The sequence below is a fragment of the Acanthopagrus latus genome, chromosome 8 (assembly GCF_904848185.1).
Source record: "Acanthopagrus latus isolate v.2019 chromosome 8, fAcaLat1.1, whole genome shotgun sequence".
Taxonomy (NCBI): domain Eukaryota; kingdom Metazoa; phylum Chordata; class Actinopteri; order Spariformes; family Sparidae; genus Acanthopagrus; species Acanthopagrus latus.
Window position 1 is genome coordinate 14,781,501 of NC_051046.1, and position 23,133 is coordinate 14,804,633.

The 23,133-nt window shown below is 43.4% G+C and overlaps 1 protein-coding gene across 4 annotated transcripts in view; it reads right to left on the reverse strand.

Moving 5' to 3' along the window:
* The window catches only part of LOC119024751 (A disintegrin and metalloproteinase with thrombospondin motifs 20), an 84,282-nt gene that overhangs the window by 53,632 nt on the left and 7,517 nt on the right, over positions 1-23,133 (reverse strand). For 2 of the 4 annotated variants that reach the window (XR_005076587.1, XM_037107822.1), the window contains exons 4-11: positions 14,467-14,720; positions 12,005-12,088; positions 11,165-11,289; positions 11,030-11,070; positions 10,585-10,690; positions 5,529-5,675; positions 1,879-2,020; positions 1,154-1,258 (exon numbers count right to left, since the gene is read on the reverse strand). Coding sequence is in view for 3 of the 4 variants with exons in the window: in XM_037107822.1 (XP_036963717.1) it covers positions 1,154-1,258; positions 1,879-2,020; positions 5,529-5,675; positions 10,585-10,690; positions 11,030-11,070; positions 11,165-11,289; positions 12,005-12,088; positions 14,467-14,720 (1,004 nt within the window). In the remaining variant the exon portion in view is untranslated. Of the gene's footprint in view, positions 1-1,153; positions 1,259-1,878; positions 2,021-5,528; positions 5,676-10,584; positions 10,691-11,029; positions 11,071-11,164; positions 11,290-12,004; positions 12,089-13,651; positions 13,703-14,466; positions 14,721-23,133 lie in introns of those variants that run through there. The other 2 variants (XM_037107824.1, XM_037107823.1) reach the window with 2 other exon arrangements.

Genomic DNA, 23,133 nt, shown 5'->3' on the forward strand with positions numbered 1-23,133 from the left:
GACCCGACGTCTCAGCCCTAATTAGCATAGCATCCCAGAGCGAGGAGAACATGAAGGCTAATGGGGGTTGGGGCCCCGCAACAACACTGAGGGTAAAGCTTCAAGTTTCTAACTAGGGCCATCACCTGACCACATTTACATGGGTTTCTGCAACCAGAAGGCAGGCAGGAGAGTAATGGATGATAAATTATTCGGTTTTCTTGGTAGGGGAAGTGAAGTAGAAGGGAAAGGCATCAAGATTCAAAGCAGCACTGCAAGGGAGTTTTGGCTTGTGTCACTAATGTATTTAGTCTACAATGCAATGAGGCCAGCTTTAACAACAATACTGATGAAGGAACAGAGGAAATACATTCAGTGTTGCAACACGGTGGAAACAAATATTTACATGTAACCCATTGTTAAAGCAAAACGTTTTATGGTAGCTGCAAACAATTCCTCATCTTTTTCTGCTTTTAATACTAAATGACTTGATCGTTCTGCATCACGATAACTCAGTGTGTCAATCTTAAAGGTGACCTATTGTGCTTTTTTTTCCTTTTTTTTCCCTCTCCATCACTGTTTTATATGTGTTCTTGTGCATGTAAAAGGTTTTGAAAGTTAAAGAGGTCAAGGTCTGGGACAACTTAAAGGTCTCAACTCCAACAGAAAAAACTGCTCCTGAAATGTGACGTCAGTAGTCTCGCCTTTATTTATCTATTTATGCCTAGGGGCTAGTTTGACACTTAAGAGTGAATTTCGGACAGCTGCTCTGTTGTTGTTAGCTTTTCTGGGTCAGGCTTGTTTGAGTTGACCAATCAGAGGAGACTGGGTATGAAGGAGGAGAGCCTTAAAGAGACAGGAGCTAAAACAGAGCGTTAGCAGTACTGGACTGCATATCGGTCCGATAATCAACCAGGCTGATAATCATTTGACAATTCACAATAAACATCATATACATAGGCATAAAATATGTTTAATTTACTCTCATTTTACTTTTGATACCTTAATACATTTTAGTTTACTCAAGTAATATGTGTATGGGTGCCTTTCACTTAAATATTTTAACATAGTACCTAAACTTTTGTTCAAGTTAGTCTACTTACAAACCATCTGTGAGTTAATTTTGTTTAGTTTAGGGAATCAAACTCATAGAATCTCTTCCTTTAAAACTCACCATTCCATGTCCACAGTCGGTCCCATCAGCCAGTGGCATGTGCTGTGTACGACATCCTTTATGGTCCCCCTCTGCACTCGTACACCACAGTCTCTTGCACTGTTTCTGTGGGAGGAAAAATGAGCAATGGCAATTAATCATTTTGGCAGAAAAAGGAAAAGAGCTAATCTATAGTGTTGACTGAGAACATCTGACAAGCTTCCAACCAATATAAAAAAAATAAAATAAAAAAAAAAAAAACACTGGACATGTTTCATTTATTCAATAATTTTTTACTTTGTTGTGCTGACAGAAACATTTAACAGCTATTTCCTCCTTTATGCCTCTTGTCTTTTGGCAGGAAGAGCGTGTGATTGCAGATTGACATTGTTTTTCTTCAGAGAATATTTCATATTCCAGACATGTGAACGATGCATTCTAATGGCCCAGCATCAGGTTTTAATTAGTGGCCATGCATTCAAGAATGAGTTAAACTGCCTCTTTGTATGTATGCATTCCCCTGTAAATTACCATAAACTACACAACACACAACAAACAGACCACACATTTGTATCTGTTGGTCTATATGTATAACTGCTCTGCTCGAATGTCTGAGGGTTCAATGAAACAAAGTTCTTCTGTACGTCTGGGCAGACGACAGCTGTATCAGATCAACTTCCACCTGACGTCTTAATTTTTCACTTGTTCAATGTGGTTTTGCTTGCTTTGATGGCAAGCCAACTTACCATGTAAGGGCAAATTTGAGAACCGGGTCCAAACATCAGTTCACACTGTCTGTTGGCATTGTAGATTTGACCAGGGAGGAGGGTGGGCAGCTCGTATGTCCTGCCTACAGGCTCATCGAGGAGGCACTCCCCGTAGCCGGTGCTAATAAAACAGTAAGAATGTGTGTACAGTAAATGAAGAAGCACAAAGGTGTGTGCACAAACAGGACAATACAAACATGTATACACAGGTATAATAGGCAAAAGTTGACGGTTTGTACATTTTCAGGATAATCCAGTATTTTCTGACCTCAAAAAGTATCAACATGCGTCATCATCTTTCATGAACACAAAGTAAACAATTCTGTGTCATTGTCTGTGATCATCCTCAGACGCGTTTTCCCCTGTGGGTGGTCTGTAAAGTTACCTAACAGGGAGACTGATACCACTTCCCCTCAATGGCCTGTTAGTAAATGCTGTCACTGTGAAACTGGAGTCAGGCGCCACAAACTGAATAAAAAAGCATTTTGGTACAGACTGAGGAGGATCTCCACGCTGCACACATATTTACCCGGGGTGCATTCCTCTGCGCAGAAGTGAAAAAAAAAAAAGAATTTGGACTCATGAAGCACCTTAATTAAGTTACTTAAATCTGTGCCAGCACCAGCATTGCACTCTAATGACAGATTGTGCTGTATGTCAGCCACACCCTGAGCCACGACAGAGGAACAGAGACAGCAAAAGCACAGCTGGACCGAATGTATGCACCAACATCCTGCATATAAAATCATCAGCCTTTACGCTTGTGAAAAGGCACCAGTCAAACATGTTAGCAGAGCGCGCCAGACCTCAAAGAATCTCTTCTTTCTTTGTTTACTTTTAAAAAAAAGGAAACTGACGGGTGAGACATGCATGGATGTGTAATTACACGACATGTCTGCATCGCTCTGACAAATTTAATCCGGGTTTGAGCTGCGAAAACACCTGTTCCATACAGCACCAGCTGATGTGACAAGCCAATAATTACACTGGATTATCCTGAGTTACCGTCACTTTGTTTCTTTCCCCTTTCATTTCCAGCCATAACGTAAGAAACTGCAGCAAACAGCGCTGGGTGGCAGGGTAATGATTGCATGAGAAGAATAAACCCGCAGTGGAAGATACTGTGAATGAAGGCTATAGAGCAGCCTGTCACGGAATCATACAGACAGTCCCATATTACTGTGTCTTTCAGCAGTTGGTCATCTGTCTAATCAGTGTCCTGGAATCTAATGGAATTATTATTAAGACCAGGACAGACAGACAGACAGAGGGAGAAGGGGTCAATGTGGTCATTTCTTAAATGAAACTTTTTTTCTTAAAGAATATCAGCTTCGAGGTTTCGAGACAGCGAGGCAATTCCTTCCTGGCACCAGAAGAGATTCAACACCTGGCAGCCATTGAGAAACTTGAAAGTGGGTTTATTTATAAGATGACTTACGGTTGGCTGTTGTGCGCTTGTCATAAGAGACTTAACAATAATAGTTTCCATGTACACTACACTGGGTTTCCTTCAGCATTCAGCGCAAGAGCTCTTCTCATATGTCAGATCGATGGTTTTTGCTGAGGCACAGGACGTCACTGTACAGTGTTTGATCAAACAGCAGTAAGTAAACTGCAGCGATGCTGTCATGTCGGAGTGTTGTCTCTGACAGCATGTACGGATTACTGAAAAGGAGACATAGAAGAGGATAATGACGGAGATTTATTTGAATTGCAGAGCTTCACCTAATGCATAAAAATCCATCTTGGTTTTATCAAGAAAACTGAAAGAAAGTACTTAAATATGAGATCATATGGGAGCTGCTGCTAATTTTCAAGGTGTGTAATGGAAATGATAGGGCTCGCCCACTGCTAATGAGTATGTGGTTTCAATACTCAGTGAACACAACAATTAGTGGGTGGCGACAGTCAAAGATTTGCATTTTACTTTTATATTTGGATTTTGAGGCTTAAATCAAAAGGCACAGCGCCAGAGAGGAATGAATGGTTGCTTTATGTGGTGGTTGACACATAATAGCACTGCACAACAGCAGGACGCTTTTCATCGGCTCTCAGGTGCGGGAGTTCAGTGCACATTATTACAGCGACAGTGAGATAAGGGCGACAGGAAGCGGAATCCTTTGCATTTTGAAAAGAGACGTTCAAGAGGTGGCGCGGCCCTTTCGTTTTTTTAAACTGCCAGGAGAGGGGTGCATATTGAATTTGCTCTTTAGGGAGAATGGGCAGTCAAAACACTGACGTACTTGACCAGGTCAGCCGGCTGAGCAGGAGTAGTACTGTACAAGTGCTAGTTCGAATCAATGCTCCTCATTGTTGGCTGGAGACAGATTTCAAAAGCACTTGGACTACGCTCTCAAGGGCCTTTCCCACCACTGCGGCTCCCACACTGCAGTGCTGTTTTACTGTCTTCATACCTGCGCTGTTTGTTGTATGTCTCATATGGCTAACAAATTCAAGTTTTATCACATATGTATTTGAAATCTACATCATGCACTTCCTGATTTTTGTCGGAGGGTCATTGCATCACTGAGCCTTGTTGGGGCCAGCGTCCTGTGTCAGCTGTATTGAAAGTCAATAAGAGATGCATGGATAAACACGCAACAACACGCGTGGTATGAAATTGTGTTTCATTGTTAACCTACTCTGTGAAGTGTGTTCTTTCATTTTCAGTTTCTTCATCAGATGTAGATATGCAGGGTAGATCTGTGCATCTCCCATAGACTTGATTACAGCTGGACACCACACTCTGGCACCAAAGCAAGAATCGGTGATGTAATGCCCCGTCCTGCTTTTTTAATGTTCCTTGGTTTTTGTGCATTTATCAGCCACACGCACACAGAACCCAAACAGCTGACATGGATCAGTCCATCGGATACAGAGATTCATAGAAATTCTCGTCCTTCTTTAGCTGAATATTCCGACCAGTCAATGTTGAGGTCATCGCTGACTGGAAACTATGTGAAGCGCAACCTTTAAACATACGATGCATCTCCTAAAACTGCGCTCTCGAGATGCATCTGGTCAACAAAACCGTCCTTTGTGAAGACCTCCACAATTAACAGAGGAAAAAGAACGCAAAGATTAAAGGGTCATGTCCAGGGAGGATCTAATTATAACTGACATTTCCCATCTTAAAGGGGAGCCTTTCACCAGGATCAGGAACCACAGTGCTGGTTAGGAGTTGCTGAATGAGCCGTTGCCCCATGCTACAGGTTTTGGTGTGGAAAGCAGGCTAGTGACTCGATTACTGTTTGCCCAGCATCTTGAGAGCGGGGCTCTGTCTGAGCGGAGAGACAGCTGAGGGGCTGCAGGATATCCATCGCTCAGGTCAGCCGTGGAAGACCCCCGGATTCAAACAGGAAATACTCTTTCAACACCAGGCAATAACAACTCCACACAGTTTACATTGTGCTGACCTGTCTACAGAGCATTTCAAGGGATGTGGAACCAGATTGTTTGGCCTGCCACGTCACAACAAGTAAAATGGAACACTTCAGATGTGGATGTGATAATATGAGATTGGAAAATAAATGGGGAAGCATGCCTCTCTTTTTTCCATGAGATTTGATTTTTTTTTCTTGTTTTGATAATGAATCAGTTTTAACCTGGAAAGGAGAGCTGGTACCTACTCAAGAAACTCTGTGATGTACTTGCGACTGCACTTGGACCACGACCAGGGATTGGTGTCGTAGTTAAGGGTTGGAGCCATGACGTGATACTGGTGTTTCATGCCTGCCTCCCTGCACTTCGGGTTGTCATCATGGGGCATGTTGAACCTGGTACAGAGAAACGGAGGAGTGTTAAAGATTGAGAGAGGGCTATAAGGAACACACACAAAGTGATTATCGGCTGCTTAATGGCTAAGTCGCAGCAAGGAGGATAAATGTCACAGGATTTACATTCAACCATTTTGAACAGGGGATCACCTCACACCATCCCTGTGGGCCACCACGGAGACACATCTCTGAGTAATACCACACACTCTGCACCTTCCTCTAGAGCAATCTCACACATGTTTATATAGTAAAACCATTGCAAGGCTTCAAGAAAATTCCAACTGGCCAGTAGTATGTCACTCTTTATATATCAGCATCTATCGCTGCCACCATCGTGGCAAGCATGCTAGTAACGGTATCCAAAGGTCAAAGGTCTTCATCTCATTCTCATTGTCCAAGAGCTTAATGCAGAGGGAAAGGTAGTAACACAATGAAGATTTAAATATGTGCATTTAAAATGTAGGTTTAGGGTAGATGTGAATGAGAAGTTGTTTCTCTTGTTAAAAGAAAACTGTTAAAAGTGTGTTCCTAAAAGCACAAAGTGAGAAAACATTCAGTTAGCACTGCTGTACAACAGAGAACGGCATCAAATCCTAATTTTTTTAGGCAAGCTGGAGCCAGAGAATGTTTGGTATTCCAGCTAAATAAATGACTTAAAAGCTTAAACTATTATCGGAGTTGTTGGTAATTCATTTTCTGTTGATCCACTTACAGTAACAGTTAATCAACCGGTTGTTTCTCCTTAGTCATAATGACCGGTAAAACGAGGGTCTTCACAGGACAACAGCTGCATAAAATGAAACACACAGCATGGCATCTGCAAATTAATGAATTCATCCAGCCTGTCTGCAGTTGGCAGCCTAATAAAGCAAGTTTTCTTGATCATGTCCAGAATAGCTCAGTCCAGCGCGGATGTCCTGTTTTGTGCTGCGGTTTGGCGTCCAACCATAAATACATGGAATGATTGCACACATGCTTGCACACGTATATATACACACGCGCAGGGACCCTTACAGCTGTATGATGTCGGAGATGTTTACAACAGGATGTGGGCCAGCGCTGAGCTCTGGACTGTGGCTTAGGGTCAATCCATACAGCCACATAAACAAGACCTAGCATGGCTGGCATGAGGCCCACCCTACAGGGGCCGAGGGCCTGAAGGCAAACGTCCAGGGAATAATTACAGTAAGCCTCTGGCACAGTAATGAGCTCGGCACACACAAATCAAGCTGTTGGCTGATGCTGACAAAATCAAAACAGAATGATATTTCCAAACTGTTCTTCGTCACTTACGATGCTTCAAAGGTGCATAATGATGATGCAGACACTTATAGGCAGGTTTAAAATAAAGCTAAACTCCTCGACGCTTTGTCCTCAGGCCCTCATGATGGGGATACGTGAGAGGCTCGGAACAATTTGTACAAGTTATAATGATTTAGTTGACCCAGATATGAAGGGCACAAATGGGGATCCTGGCTTCGGATCCTGAGATGAGAGCCTTTTAGTGTAATTGGGTCGTAAATCAGGAAGTTTAGTGGCTCTCTGTTTTGCAACCTTTGCAGACAGATCAATAACTGGATCAATTCCAGTGGGAGAGTACCAACCCCGGCACTTAATTATTAGCATCCAGACTATAATGTGATTACTTGAAGTCCACTCACTTTAAGATAGAACTCTCATTAAAACAATCTGCTTTGCTGTTCTTCACATCACACCCTAAATGCCACGCTGAGAGACAAAAACACATTTCTTGTGATGAAATGCCTCTAAATAACCGTGAGCGAGACGTGCTGACGGGTCTGATTGTGAATTCCACCAGACGGGCTGTACATAAATAAGAGCTACAGCAAAACAGCACTGTTTGCTGGAACGGCACTTTATCAGCTCAGTGACACCAAAGAGAGAAAATGCATTCCAACACTGTGAGTGGATTAAACAATTTAACTTTGCCATATGTAATAGTCCATCTCTAAATCTTGCATAATCAGTATTAAACATGTGCATCTATAAACAGAGATGAGGGGAAAGCGAGACTGCTCACTCGTGAGCTACTTCGATCAACAAGTTTTATTGTCTTCTTGATGCAATCTGATGAAATATATGATATGGTGACTTATATGTAAATGACCTATGATCTATAAACATCTATGTGTGATACACACGTGGACATACACACTATGTATGAGGTTAAACATTTTGTACCATAGATACCTCACTGGCCTGTTGTTGTATATTGTGATCTGCTCATCTAACTTATCAGTTCCAAGCCAAAGCGTCAATGCCCATGTATATCTAATATATATGATCATTGGTGCGATGTCAGCATAAGTCACCACATATACTCATATCATAAACCTCATCAGACTGCATCCGGAAGACATTAAAACTTGTTTGAAACTTGAATGACTGCCTTGTGGTTGTTGGAAACTGCGCACCAGCCAAGGTGCTCCTTAGTTACAGCGTTGAATAATGGCCAGAACATTATGTGAAGAAAATTATGATGTCACTGGGAAGTTGACCTTTGACCTTTTGGATATAAAATCATCACCTTTATTGGACTTATCATATGTATTGTTGAGTATTGCCCAAAAATGTGATTTGTGGTCCAAGTGGACATTTTGTGCCATATTCCAAGAAACTCCCCAAAGGTGTTTAGAGAATGGGTACCAGGAATGGGACCAACTGAGGGAAGGATAGATGTACATTTCTACAGACGGAAGGGACGGGAGGACAGATGTAAGACAGGCAACCCAAAAGCCACTTCTATCTCCGGCACGGAGGAATGAAATGTCTTTATCAAAATATTCAGAATTAAACACATACTAAAGAAGTAGCTAACACGTGACAAAAAGAAACCATCTTTGACAATTCCAGTAATTTCTTCCCCTTTATGTGTGATCAGGACGAGGCCAGTGAACATTTGTGGTGTAGCCTCCTGAAGATATTAAAAAGGAAGTCAGAGGCCCACATCAAAATGTCAGGATGATTTATCTGTGATCCAAGACATTTGAAACCTTGGCGTTGTCTGATGACAAACTTGATTATGTGTGTCACCTTTGAACAGCTATCAAGTGACACCGCCTCGCCAGAAAATCCCCATGATAGCTACTAGAAATCACACGTCCTCGCAGTCATCTGAGAAAGGCCTCCTGTCCATTAGTCTAAGTCTTTCTTTAATCTGCAATACTCTTGAGTGGCTCCCACTACCTGACACTAGCTTTCCCAGAGCGCTAAACACTCTCAAGAGCTCACGCCCGTGAACGCAGCGATTAACCACGCCAAGAGGCAGAGCCAACTGGGCCTCCAGCTGCTTGAACTTTAGCATAAACAGATCCACACAAGACGCAGAAGGGAAGAAGGGAAGAAGGGAAGAGGGGGGGGCGGGTTGTAGACTCGTCCATCTGGCTGCTCTAGTCCGATCTCTCCACTGGAACAATGTGTGAGCAGGACAGAGGTGGTAGAGGAATATCTGTCATTCTTAAGGAATGGCTCACAAGCCCACACAACACTGGTCCTTTCTACTGCCCCGACACAAATGGACAGGCAGACCAGAAGGAAACATTTCACTTTTATGCTCTGCGAGGGAGGTGGGGAGGCAGGAAGAGAAATGCTTCATCTTCCTCGAAAAATATGCCCAAAAGTTCTAGATAAGATTTGCACTCACAATAACACAGAGTTCTCCCCCCCGCAAAAAAAATCAAGCAGTTGGGGACTTAAATGATGTAAAAAAAAAAAAAACCAAAAAAAAAAAAACAACCGTAAATAATCATACAGCTCCAATCATACAGCTCCTTGCAGCTTACCTGGCCCAGGCCAAGTCTCCTGGAGCCCCGAGAACAAGATGTTATCTAAACCATTTTTATATGCCTAAATCTTCAGTGTAGCTAACGAGCTAAAGGCATTAGCGTGCACCCTATTTGAAGTGGTTGCACAAGCTGGACTACAGGTTGAGGTCTTGGGGCTTCCAGAGACTTGAAGTACCCCCTCCAAGCTTTATGGACCCAATTCATATTCTAATTTCTGTTGTTTTTAAAATTTTAAAACTGCTTCAGTTGTTTAGGAGAATCCTGCAACACTGATTAGCTGTGAAGCTCCAGAAATGTTTTGAAGACTATGAAATTTGATCTGACGTTCTATCGGCATGGCAGTGAGTTTATAATGACTCAATATTCATCTTGGTGTGAACTCATCCTTTAAATTGCACATTTCAATTAACTAAGCATGAACACAAAAAAAGAGGTGGTAATGAGTGATTTATGTGTGCCTGATGGATGTTTGGAGTAATGAGTAATAAAATCACATGTTTTGACTTGGTCACTTGGATAGAGATGAGTCCTTTCTCACTTCAACCATGTGGCAATATTTGCTTGTTGTGAAAACACATTCTGGCAGACAGGCATGTTGTGATAACATCAACATGACTCGCAAAACAGACAAGTTACAGATGACGGCGCTGTGACATCTTCGGCTTGTTTTATCCGACTTTGGAGACGATATCTGGAAAAGTTCTGGGAACGAGCGAGCCCCCGAAACACTAAACAGAATATTCAGCCTTGCACGGCCTGATAAAGTTCTTGGTGATAAAGTACTTTACGTATTCAAGGAACATAGAACCCAGGCAAAGACGAAGCTCTGACACATACAGGGTTAACTCTTTGAGCTGTATAGTAACATACTGTCCGCTGGCACGTTATTAAAAGTTTTTCACTTTATTATGTTTTGCACCTGTGTCTGCTGCGGCCTACATCTCTTGATAAGAGGTCTTTTGTTGGTTAAAGCTGGCTGTGAGGGGGTGAGACAGAGTGTGTGTGTGTGTGTGTGTGTGTGTGTGTGTGTGTGTGTGTGTGTGTGTGTGTGTGTGTGTGTGTGTGTATGTGTGTGTGTATGTGTGTACGTTACTGCAACTTACACATGGCCCAGCTCATGAGCGATAGTGAAGGAGGCACTAATTCCATTTTCCTCACTGATGGAGCAGCTCCGGTACTGGTCGCACATGGTCCCCAGCTCCGCAAGCCCTACAGGGTCACGTACACACACGGAAAACACGCAGATGCACATAAACACATAAAGACACACTTTGAGAAAAAAAAAAAAAACCTATTTGAGTGCTAAAGGCGATTAAACCATCAAAACTTCTGTTCCGTAAGAGGGAGATTAGCACCGCCACCGACTCACTCCATCCTCCCTCCCTCCTCCCCTTTCTACCACTCCGTTCTGTCACTATAATATTATTAGCTGACAGCTTGCCATAAACTCATGACGGCACAGTTTATGAGCTGTGGTTAACAGAGTGGAAAGATAATTGAATCTGACTTGAGGTGGAGGTATTTTTGCGAAAGAGAAAAGGAGTTTACCTAATGTGTCACATTTATCTTTCGCACGGCAGATGTCTTCCCTGAAAACACAAACAAAAACATTCAGTGACTTGATTCGAGATTTGAGAAACGCGGCTTTGCTTTTCATAGCGACAATTGGAGACGGGTGCATACCTGGTGATGAGGAGTGCTGTGTCATGGTGAGAGGGATGGCTGTCATCCTGGACATTTTGGCCCTGCTGCCACACACAGAAGTTGTGGAGAGTGGTGGCAGCGTTGAAGCTGACAGTGGGCCCTTCCTGTTTCGGGGAAAATAACTAGGTTACTTGCATTTAAGTCTAATATTGCGGGATATCACATTTTTTTGGAACGATGACAGATCGGGGCTAAGATCAGAAGTATCCTGCTGCTTTCCAAACAACTTCCGTTTTAAGAAATCACGTCACACCCTTGTCTTAGTTAGACTGCAAGACGACACAAGGGTTGAAGTTAAGTACCCGTTATTAACCCATATTTATGTCATTAAGAATATACACATTTATCACAATTCATGCCTATCAGGATATAACATTTTGTGAAATTCTAAAAACATGTTTGTTCACTTGCAAAAACCTTCTGTTTTGTGTAAATTATTTACAAAGCCACAAGAGGATCACAATCTGCACCCTGACTGACCGTATTGTTATTATGAACAACAGACATAACGGACAACAGATGTGAATAACACCGAGATCAGCAAATACTGGGTTGAACTGAACTATTTAACAATCAGCTACTATGACAAAGCAAAGCACAGCAGGACTCTTCAGCCGCCTCTCATTCGCAGGTGGCTAACCTCACTATAGTATCGTTTGTTTTCCAGGGAGACCTCGCTTGAGACTTGAGACTGACAAGGCAGGCAGTGTCCTTTCAGAACAGGCCTCACAGAGAAAAAGGCCAGCCCAGGGACACCTGCACTGACGTAAGCCATACTGGAGACCTGCGCTACAGATACGGTTAGCACCCCACACTCACCTGTTCATTGTGGACGACAACCAGCTTGACAATCATGATGTTGATGAGGTTTCCTACGCTGGGGTCTCTGTACACCGCTGCTACCTGTAACAAACACAAAACACACAGACAAAAAATGCAAACCTCCACTAACCTGAACCACAGTGCAGGAACACTATCAGAGCTAGTCTGCTCAAATACTTGGAATGAGAAATTTCTGGTGTCTGGTTGAGCTCCATGGGGTTTAATCAAAACAGCAACAGCTCACTGAAGTTGGAGGAAACAAAAAAAAGTCTCCTTCAGGGTAAGTTTAATCAACAGGGTATTAAAACCAATTACTATTCCCTCACAGACCTTAGCGAAGAAAAAATAAACTGAAACCTGGGCACAGAAACAAATGGCAAACACCAGCAAAGCTGCAGCACAGAGCCCCTCCGAGAGGACAGCAAAACATTCCCTCTGTAGTTTTTTTCCCCTCTCTTGCTTTTCTCGTGCACCTCTGTCACGGTCGGCCAGCGGTCTCCTGAGGCCGTGCGCGGCCTCCTGACAGGAACTCATTAGTCCACTATAAACATTTAGCGTGTCTTAGCCTGAGGGGGAGCAAACGTGTCCCAGGCATGTCCAGCGTGGGCAAAGGGGGCCTGTTTGTGCACGCTCGATGTCCATCTACAACACGGGACATTGTTCTGTACGTTCTCGCCCCGATGTACAATATGTGATTGTATGATCTGTGCAAGAATCAGAAGTGTAGGGGCTGCAGCCCACACTGGACCATCACTATAGTGTCTCATACAGCCAGTTAACTAAAAAGCTGCAACATCAGCAGGCCGTAGCTACCACTGGGGTCATTCTGGGAATCTTTAGGGTCAAATAACATGAGGAGGTGTTTACATATTACAGCTGATTCTGGTCAATTTCTTGGGAGGGTGGGGTTCTTCAGGGAATCCGGCTTATTTAAAGGTGCAGTAGGTAGGAAATCTTGAATAACCTGAATAGACAAGACTCTCAAAGGACAACAATGTTCTGGGGTCCTTATTGTCCCCTGAGAACAGCTTGTTTATTCAGTAAGAAATATTACCTGTGTGCATGTGTGTGCATGTGTGTGAGTGTGTGTGCATGTGTGTGCGTGTGCGTGCACTGCTGGCCTGCAGACATGGCAGAAGCAATGTTTTAACCTCAATCCTTAACACTGACCGTGCCTTTTCTACTTTACTTATGGGTAACACTCCACTGACAATCATCTCCTCAGCCTCTTTTTATAAGTTAATGAGTGTTTTGAACATGCTGTACGTCATACTACAGACAGTACACACAGTTCAGTACAACAGATAACCTATCCTGCTTTGACACAGACCCCCCTCCCCCCCCCCAAACACATTTCATTGTAAAATATAGACAGACAGTCAATCACAGTGTTACTGGCTTGATTGCCAGAGAGCTCGCTCAGACAGATATGGGACTCGTGAAGAGGTCAAGGGGGCTGAGTCAGGATTTTACCAATTAACTGGCCCAGTTTTGTAAAAGCAGCAGCATGCTGGGGTTGCAACAGGGTTTACAAGCAAAATGTCAATTAGTAACATCTGAGGCTAAAAAACACACAGACCGCGACGGCTGAATTTAGTTTTTAAAGGGTTTGTTCACCAAATCAAAAAGACTTTCCATCATTACCTTATGCCATGAAGATAGTTTGTGCTTCATTCACCCTTTCTGAGATTTCTGCTTGGAGTTAGAAAGAGGGACCTTTTTTCTAGCTTATTAAAGTTAGCTGTGTTGCAGCTGCTTTAAATCAACTCTGTTTTAAATCTCTCTCCTCTGCTGGTAGATAAACTGTTCCAGAAAAGATACAAGACGTAGGACACCCCTCTTGAAGAAACTCCTCTTGAACGTACTTACTATTAGCAACAAAGCTAGCTTGGGTCTGACTGGAAGATAATTGACCGTTAGCGAGCTAGCTAGCCCAGGAAACTATTGTTGCCAAGGAACAAAACACAGATTGCAAAAATGGCACCTACGCTGTACACCTTTATGAGAATTGCTCACCTGGCACGCACACCAAAAACGTCCTCTAGCTTCTGACTTTGCTTCCTGAGTATGCAGTCCATTGAATCTGCATGATAGTGTTTCTCCCTCTGCCCCCGCCCACGAGTTCCTGATTGGCCCACAGACTGTTACACCGATGACATAACGGCCAGCACTAGCATGTTCCAAGTTGGCTGTTGTGCTAGCAGTTAGCTCACCAGTTAATAACCAGTTAGCCTTGATGTAGTCATTCAAGCATCACTTATGATACAAAACAAAACAGACAAAGGCAGAAATCTCAGAAATGAATAACTCAAAACCTGGATGGATACTGTTGAACCAAAACTATCTATCTAGCAGTACAGTTCACCCACAATGATATATCCTCAAATCATTTGATAACAATCACAACATCTTCAACATTGAGACATGAGAATAATTTTTAGAAACATTGTTTTACTTACTACTGACATGATTGTTAGGATGTAGTGCTCCAGGTTGCGTCCATGGTGACGCACCATTTTGGCATCCGCTGTCACCATCAGCTCAACGTAACGAGGGTAGGAGAGGAAACGCTTGCGTCTGCGTGGGGATCCCGGGTGTGTGCTGTTGGAGTTGCTGTCATATAAGTGTTGGTTGTCTATCGTGGCTCTGAGAGAGTCCAGCTCCTCTCCCATGTTCCCTCCGCTCTCGAACGCGACTGGCTTCTTGGAGTCCTCTGTTTCAGTAGACAAAAATCAACATAAGTGATCATTTAGGGAGGAAAATATGTTTGTAACAAAAACATGTTTCATATAGGAGAACTGTGATCCCAAATATTCAAATTCGTCCACTTTCCTGGAGGGAGCATAGCACAACTACAGTTATGAGCCAAGGGTTTTTAGCTTAGCTGAATTCCAATGACATAACAGAAGGACGCTGGACTTCTGTGTCAAAACCCCGCCATCAATGATTGTGTCATTCTGGTGCTCTGGTAAACAGTCGTACCAAGAGACACGGGGTCAGTGGCGAGCTTTGTCAGGCAACGTACATTCTGCATGAATGTAAGCCATGCAAAAAGAAAATCCCATGACGACATTTTAACCAACTCAGAAGTATGAGTCTCAGTACACACTGAGACTCATACTTCTGAGTTGGTTGCAATAGGATATAAAAATCCTAAAATGATCCCTCCCTGATCCTGACCAGTACACAATCTGGATGTTGGACACTCGTGCTGAATGGCAACAAATGTAATATAATACAATGCCAGATTGAATCCATTTGCAGGAACAAGGTGAATGCTTTCCACAACAGCATCAGAAAAAAAAAAAAAAAAACAGGACATCAGCCGTATACTGTACTCAACTGCCATTCCCTCAGCTGAACTGCACGTGTCGAGCTGGCTACAAGTGATAGATTCCATCACCATGACAGACTGAAGTTAAAAGAGGGAGACAGAGGCAGAGACAAGTGCGAAGGGTGTGTTTGATTGGAGGGAAGGAAAAGTCAAAATCTGCAAAGGCTGAGGTCAAAGCAGATTTGATTACACACATACATGTATGACTGCGTCCACAGGGATGTGTTCTAAGACTGAAGCCTGAGTAGATAAACGGGGGGGGGGCATCTGGTGTCGACAGAGGCAAGCTCAGTTTTGTTTGGGACACACAGCTGAAGTATATTCCTGTCACAGACCAGGAAAACCACCTCAAACTGAAAAATAAGCGATGGATCCTTGTCAAGAAAAATCTCTTTTTAACATCGTTAATCAAGTTAATGACGAGCACATCAAACATCGCCTGTATAGTCTGAATGTCAAAATGTTTTTGGCCAGTGTGAAGCGTTCATCAGTCTTGGATGGATTTTTGCGCCTTTCGAGGACTGCTTGTATGCTTACAGGCCATTGTGCTGTCAGGATTTGCAGTGATACATAGCCAAATGCCATACTACGCAAGAAAGACGGCTTGCAGTGGTTTTCTGCCGTCTGTTAGCTGGGGGAAGATGGATTTAAGCAGCCGCCAGACAAAGTGCCATGATTATGAAGCGGGGGGTTAACACAGTAAATCATGCAAACACACAATTTGAGGTTTCTTGTAGCGCCATAACTTAAAAGCATTTTGCACACATGAGGAAAGACGTGACTCGTGTGAAGAGCTTTATTTATTATGTGATCCATATGGTATCAGTTGCATGAAAGATAATATTTAGGCATTACAGTGCATCTTTTATGAGTTGTGTGCCACGTTAAACAACACATTCACAACACATTCACAAAAAAAAAAAAGAGTTAGAATCCAGTGGCGTATAAATTAAACATGAAATGACATTCAGTGAACATTATATAACTGCGAGTGTTGACGAGCCAAGCATAGTTCGGAGTCCGTCATCCTAAACAACCTCCTCAACTTTGGATAACCCGATAATGGTGAAGAGTTTCATTGTCTTCTCAACACTCAATCTTTCCAGACAGTCGGACAGAGAGAGATTGTGTGTAACTGTTAGCTCACTGAAAAGTGGAAAAAAAAAAAAAAAAAAGAGGAAAGAAAACTCGTTAAGCGCTCCGAGATTATTCAAGCGATGCCCCCGGTGGGCACGCGAGGTGGAGCGTGACTCCCTGGCACAATGGCACACAGCTCTTGCCGCCGTGAGGCCCAGCCCCATGCCAGCGCCTGCATCCAAGTCAGCGCCAAGGCCGCCTGTGCCTGCGCACACAGCCCGGGCAGCTGGGCCAGAACAGAGCTTTGTGTTTTCCAGGAAAGATCTCTCCGAGGCCAAGCCCACTACACTAAATCCCTTAAACAGACTCATCACCACAGACAGTCTGACATCAAAGGGATTATCAAAGCGCAGACGAGTATCTACATCTGCAGAAATCGGTGTTAAGACTCGAGTGAGTACAAGATGAAAAAAAGAGAAGAAGAAGAGGAGGAGGAGGAGGAGGAGGAGGAGGAGAAAATATGGTCTGTTGTAATAGCCTCTGGATCAGTGCAGATTAGCCACACACAACCTTTCCCCAAATCTCCTTTGGTCAAATCCCCTTCTCACTAGGTAGTGAGCCGCTACTTACACCATGAGAAGACAGGAGTGACCGCCCTGACCCACCGACCCCGATGCACGCAGACGCGACCTCGACCTCGGTGGGCATCACATTTACATCTCAGTATTTTACATGTTGGAGCTGATCTCCAGACATCAAACGTGATACATTCCATTTTTTTAACACTTGATGAGTTTGAGCCAATAAAACTGAATTCCAGTGGTTTTTCATCACAGAGAACAATAAAATGAGCCCTGCACGGCACATAAATGTCTATAAATGTTGTAATCTGATTGGCACCAGTCTGCATGCGCAAAGCCGAACAGACCCGCATTCACTTTTCTGCTCTAACGCCCACTTGACTTGCAAACTCGCAAAAATCTTTCATATCACTCTGCCAAAAAATAATCAAACAACTATTACAAACAACGTTTGTCTATTCACTCAATAAAATGTTTATTTGCACACGGAGTTTATTTGCACACCGAGTCTTCCTGCACGCACTATGACTATAAATGTTCCATACGTAGCTCAAGATTCCAGATTGGTTTGAACACGTCCATTTGTTTATACCCATTTATAAACATTCGAGTATGGGAGCATTTTCATGCTTGTGTATATGCACTTTCTGCTCCCGCCCATTCATGTACATCCGGCCTGTCGGTGAGGATCTCATTGAGATTTCAATCCAGATCAAAGACTTGCTCTCTGACTCTCCTTCAGTTCTCTGTCAAAAGTATCAATGCCAAGAGCCCAACAATGGGGCGCACACATTTCATTGTTGAACTAATTAACATTCTTCTACAGTGGCTCGCTGAGAGTTAAAGCGCCCTGTTCCCCGGGTGCCAATTAAATGGACGGTATGCCTTACATCGAGTGTAGGTAGTGTCCTGGTTCTATACGAGGGCAGACACTCTGACTAACAGACAGACTCCTGCAGACAGAGGCACAATTAAATACAATTCTGTGGTTAGACAGAGAGAAGCAAAGGCAGCTAATTGTTGCTGCCAAAGAAGGCTTTTAAAAGTGAAGTGGCATGGCTTTTGACCTCGTTGGAAGACGGTGGGCTTTGTACACTTACAGTGCTCTCAGAGTTCATTTGTTATTTTCAGCTCAGAGACATGCTAAAGACAGCATGGTGGTCAGCTGAAGAATGTGTTTGGAGTAGCAGACCTCCTCTAAGGAGACAAAACACCACTTATGGATCTGGACTCCTAATGATGGGCAGGGCCCTGGGGTGTTTTCTTTTGTCAGAGCCAAGCAGAGAGTTTCTCGGAATCGGGTTTAAAGACACTGATGCAATGATACTGTAGATGAAATGACTGATGGATGACTGAAGTTACTAAAACTGATAACCAGCCAGGAATTGCATACCTCCACCAAACTTCTGGACGATTCTTTTAATGACAGAAGTGTTTAAAAGTGTGGCTCTGCATACAAATGTACCTGACACTGAACAATTCAAGCTTGAAAAAGAAAAAAACAATATCAAAATGTACAGGTTTGAAATGTGAAATGTTCACTGAAGATTGTGAAGGATAGCTAAGTAAATAAAATGGCAGACAGTCTTAATTGGTGGCGTTAGATCCACATTCATATGAACACTTATCAGTACCATCTTGGTTCATGGCAAAACTTTTACTCAAGCTGCATTCATATAACTTGAAAGAACTCTTGATTATAGACTTTTTGGGAGAACAGAGCTCCTTGTTTGTAGTCCTTAAAGGAGAAAGCTCTGTATCTTTATTGCGTAAGGAATCAATTTTGAGAAAGTAGTTTACAGTTTACAGTGCAAAGTTAAGGATTAAATGTTTTTTTTTAAAACACCAGCATCATAAAACCAACAATTAACTAGCTTCTGACTGTGGTATCTAACAAGAACATGCAGAGAGCAACTTAGAGGATAATTCTGGCTAATTACAACTCTGATTTTTAGTTTTGGGCCGACATTCCAACAAGTGATGAACACTGGGATGGCAATGTTGCCATGTGAACAGATCCCAGAAACTACTCTGGAGGGTAGGTTATCATACAGAGGAGGAAACACAACTGTGAATTCAACGTGTGAGCTAGAACAGCACTCAGTGGGGCGCATACCTCTGCCAAGGCCCGACCGTCCCCTTAAATTCAATTAGGCCTAATCCAGAGTCAAACTTGATAGCCCTGTATTGTGCTACATTTTAAACCACCAATTACTACCGAACCAGATTCCTGGATCTGTTCCCTTTATCTGGATCCAAAGTTAATGGAGTCCCTTCTGGGCCAAGACCCGTCCTCAGAACATTTTTTTGAGGAAATAGTGCCAGTATTACCGTACCAAAAAAAGTGATCATGAAACAAACATTTTTTTCCTGGACACAAGCAAAGCAGATCTGCAGTTTTGAGTGACGTCGGGCCCCTCAGATGATTAACAGCCATAGCCGCAGGCGATGACACTGATGTTTCACCGGCCACCTCTCAGCACTGCGTCTCCTGTGTCCACCTCGATGGGAAACTGTCGCTCACCTGTCACCCCCTCTCACCTCCGCCTGTCGCCCCATGCCACCGTGCAGTCAGTCACTGTCACTCAAAGTGCTCCAACCATTCCAATCAGCCCCCATCTGTTAAGAATGCCCAGACAGTAGACAGTGGCAGAAAATAGCCCCAGCTGGAATCTGTCACGGGAACTCCCGAGACAACACAACACGTTGGGTTCAATAGGGCTGAGGCCTCAGGGCAGGCGGACACATGGCAGCTATTAAAGTTATAGACTGTCTGTAGCTGCCCAGCCCTGTTCAGAGCTGTCCCGAGTATCTGTTATCTTAAAATCAGATGACAGTAAGCATGATGGACCATATCATCTGTCGCTGTTATGAAATTTGAGGCAATGATGCGACAACCACTGATGGAAAACTTGCACATTACGCAAACCTAATGTGTTTGCTCACGACGTACAACCAGTACATGGCAAAACAAAGTTTTCAGCACATTTGACAATTATGACAAACACTATCATCTTGACATTCTATGGAAAACAATCAATCAATCAAAGACATTCTGACTTCTCCTTTTCCAGGTAGGTGAATAGCGAGGCAGTGGGTGAGAAACTAACTTTAGGGAAGCAGGTGTAAAAGAAGAATGGCGGGCGGTGGGAGTTTGAGAAAAAGCTGGGGCCTCTGCCAGGCTCTGGAGCAAAACCGACAGGCACATGCAGCGCAGGCCAGGAGTGCTCAAACAAATGAAGAAAGGAGCTCCTTTCTCCATTCCTCTGCACTGCTTGCTCAGCAATTCCCAATACTCTGCAGGGCACTTCATCCACTGACAGGCCAGTGAGAAGACACTCACAGGCAAAACACATCTACGCCTGCACACAAAAGGCCAGAAACAAACTTTTTTCTTTCTTTTTTGCTGACAACAATAGGCACTTCCTGAGATGGGGGAGGTTAGGCCTGTCCAAGAGGCATGAGGGCACAGAGCAAGCTTAAGCCTTTTGGAGACATCTGACATTCAGAAGCTCCACACCACCTAAAGAGAGACCCTAAAGGTGAAAGAGGTTGTCTGAGTGATCTGCGCCCGTCCATCACACCGTGGCTGGCCACCTTTCCTGACCCCTGTCAAGAGCCGGAGTCAAGAGGAAAACAAAACGCTGAATGCATATATAGTTTGAACTTTTGGGGCCCAGCAAGCAAACCAGTAAGCCCAGTAAAGACGCACCTCTCTAGGAGGGGAGAAAACTCAAGGTCATATCCACCCATCCAGTGAGTGACTCCAAACAAAGAGGGAAGTGAGGTCACAATCAACAAGTGCTTCCATTCACATACATGAAAGCGCAAAGGGAGAGCGGGCAGCGATTCAAGTCGGCTAGTTCAAACCCCAGGCGGGGGAGGGCATTTCTTCCATGTAAATGAACCCATTGACCAAAAACCTGATGCTAGCATTTGAACTACCATGTATACACAGTGGGCACCAAGGGGGGAATCCTATACAATGATTGTGTTGAGGGTCAGGGGGCACAGATGCCATGTGTGCCAAGTATTGCCGCATCAAAGCCAGTCACTTTGCTGTCCCAGCTGCCCTCAGTTAGCCATCAAGAAATCGGGTGAAACACTCGCAAGCTGACAGTGGAACACTGGTGTTTGGGTTTACAGCTGTCAAGCTGTCTGTATTCAATTCACTGTTTCTAATTCAGACAAAATATGACACCCCACAGCTTTGGACACGCAGCCAACAACTGTGAGAAAGAGATACGGCACAGCTCTCCTTCGCTCTGTCTCTTGCCTCGCTTCACATGGATTTTAGAAGGCAAAGGAAAGAGGGCAAGTGAACAGTCCGCCCCCATCTGCAGCCGCCCTCATCCTTGTTGCTATCTCTATCGAAAGACGACGCAGGGATTCACATGCAAGCTCAGAGATAGATACCCTGTAAAATGTGTCATTAAAGGTCGGAGCAGTGTTGTGATTTGAGCCCGGTAAGCTCCTTTACCCCAAGGCTTTTAAAAGCCAGAACCCGGCACAACAAGGCACTCTGCCTTTAAAACATTAATCACCCACTCAACAGCTACCTACACTAGAGGTATTCTAAACAGCAAAGAAGCCACCCAGGTTGGCCGACACAGACACAAGACTGATACAGTTTCAAGCAATGTCAGTCAGTGAGACCAGCAGTCGTGACGTAGTCATGTAGATCAGGTTTGATCACTCTTACTTTTCTGAATTGCTTTATTAGTCTGTTTATTAGTTTAAACACATTTTTACTCACATCCATTGAACAGCACCGTGGTCTGAACACACACAGTGAAGAAAAGCCGCTGAGGACAGATATATAGCCATGTCATTACTGCTGAAATAACACAACTTCATTTCCTATCAAGGTAACACTTTAAAAGCCCTTATCATTGCAGTTCTACCGCTGACACTTCACGCGTAGTGATGGTACATGCTTAAAAAAACAGTCAAGTATTTGTACTGACAGGCACTAATCTGAGAAGTTCATCCTTGTCCAATTCAGGTGGAAACTTAGCCTTCCTGTCCTTTCAACACATTTTTGCAGAGGTGTGCAGGGACAGTACAAACTCTGGAAACTCTTACTGTCTCAATAGATACAGAAGTCCCAGTTGTTGTTCCGGCACTGTCTGTAGCACACTGAGGCAGAAGTGAGACATCATATCTGAGGGAAAGCTTATCTCACCAGAGGTATCTTTCTGTTGATACACATTTTGTTTCCATGTGATGAAACACAACTTGTTTCATCTTTGTCATTTTCAAAAAAGATGTTTTCTTTTGGGCACAGAGAACAGTGGGTGAACAGTGATAGCCACCACAGCGAGTCAAACAATGTCTTTACAGATAGTAAAGTATGCCTGGCCAGCAGATTGGAGGCATTGGTGGCCATTCAGCATTCCCATGTGTTTGAGATAGTCGACGTGTTTCAGACGTACAAGGCCTATAAAGCTTTCAATCCTCTTGAAAAACCCAAACCTGCCAAACCCCTCAGCACTCAAACTCCAGTTCTCAATTTTGATTTAAGAAAAGACAGAGGGCCGTAAGATGACCGATTTGACAAAGAGTGCTTTTATAGCTCTTAAAAAAGCAGAAATACTGGGAAAGGAATCTGCCCCCCACAACATAAGCTGAATAGTCTCTCATTTTTTGTGATAAAATAAATCAGAAACTTTTGTTTCTCAACCGGCTACGGATCAGTTGCGTTGGGAGGATATACAAAGACAGAAATGTACACTGAGATAAAATCAAATAATCTTGTACATAAAATAACGTCTTCAGAATGACCACTTAATTGTTTCAGCAAAATCAAATGCAGTCCAATATAACAGTTAATATACTGGGTTACAAACAATCCCCATAATCTGCTACTGAGAAACCTTCATCTTTAGGTAATCAGTAGTATTTTGCATGCGATCCACCCCACAATTTTTAAACAAGATGGTCAGTGGTCTTTACTGGAATATACAAAAAGGTACACCGTTCAGTTTCAATGGCACAGTCCAAAAACACAGCTGTTTAAAGATACAAGTCTTGTTTCTCAATCCAACAAGGATTCCACTTGATGCTTCTGTGTTTCTCTGTACTTTTTTTTCTCTCTCAGCAAGTAGGCTGTGGTCAGGAGCCCCATATTTAGA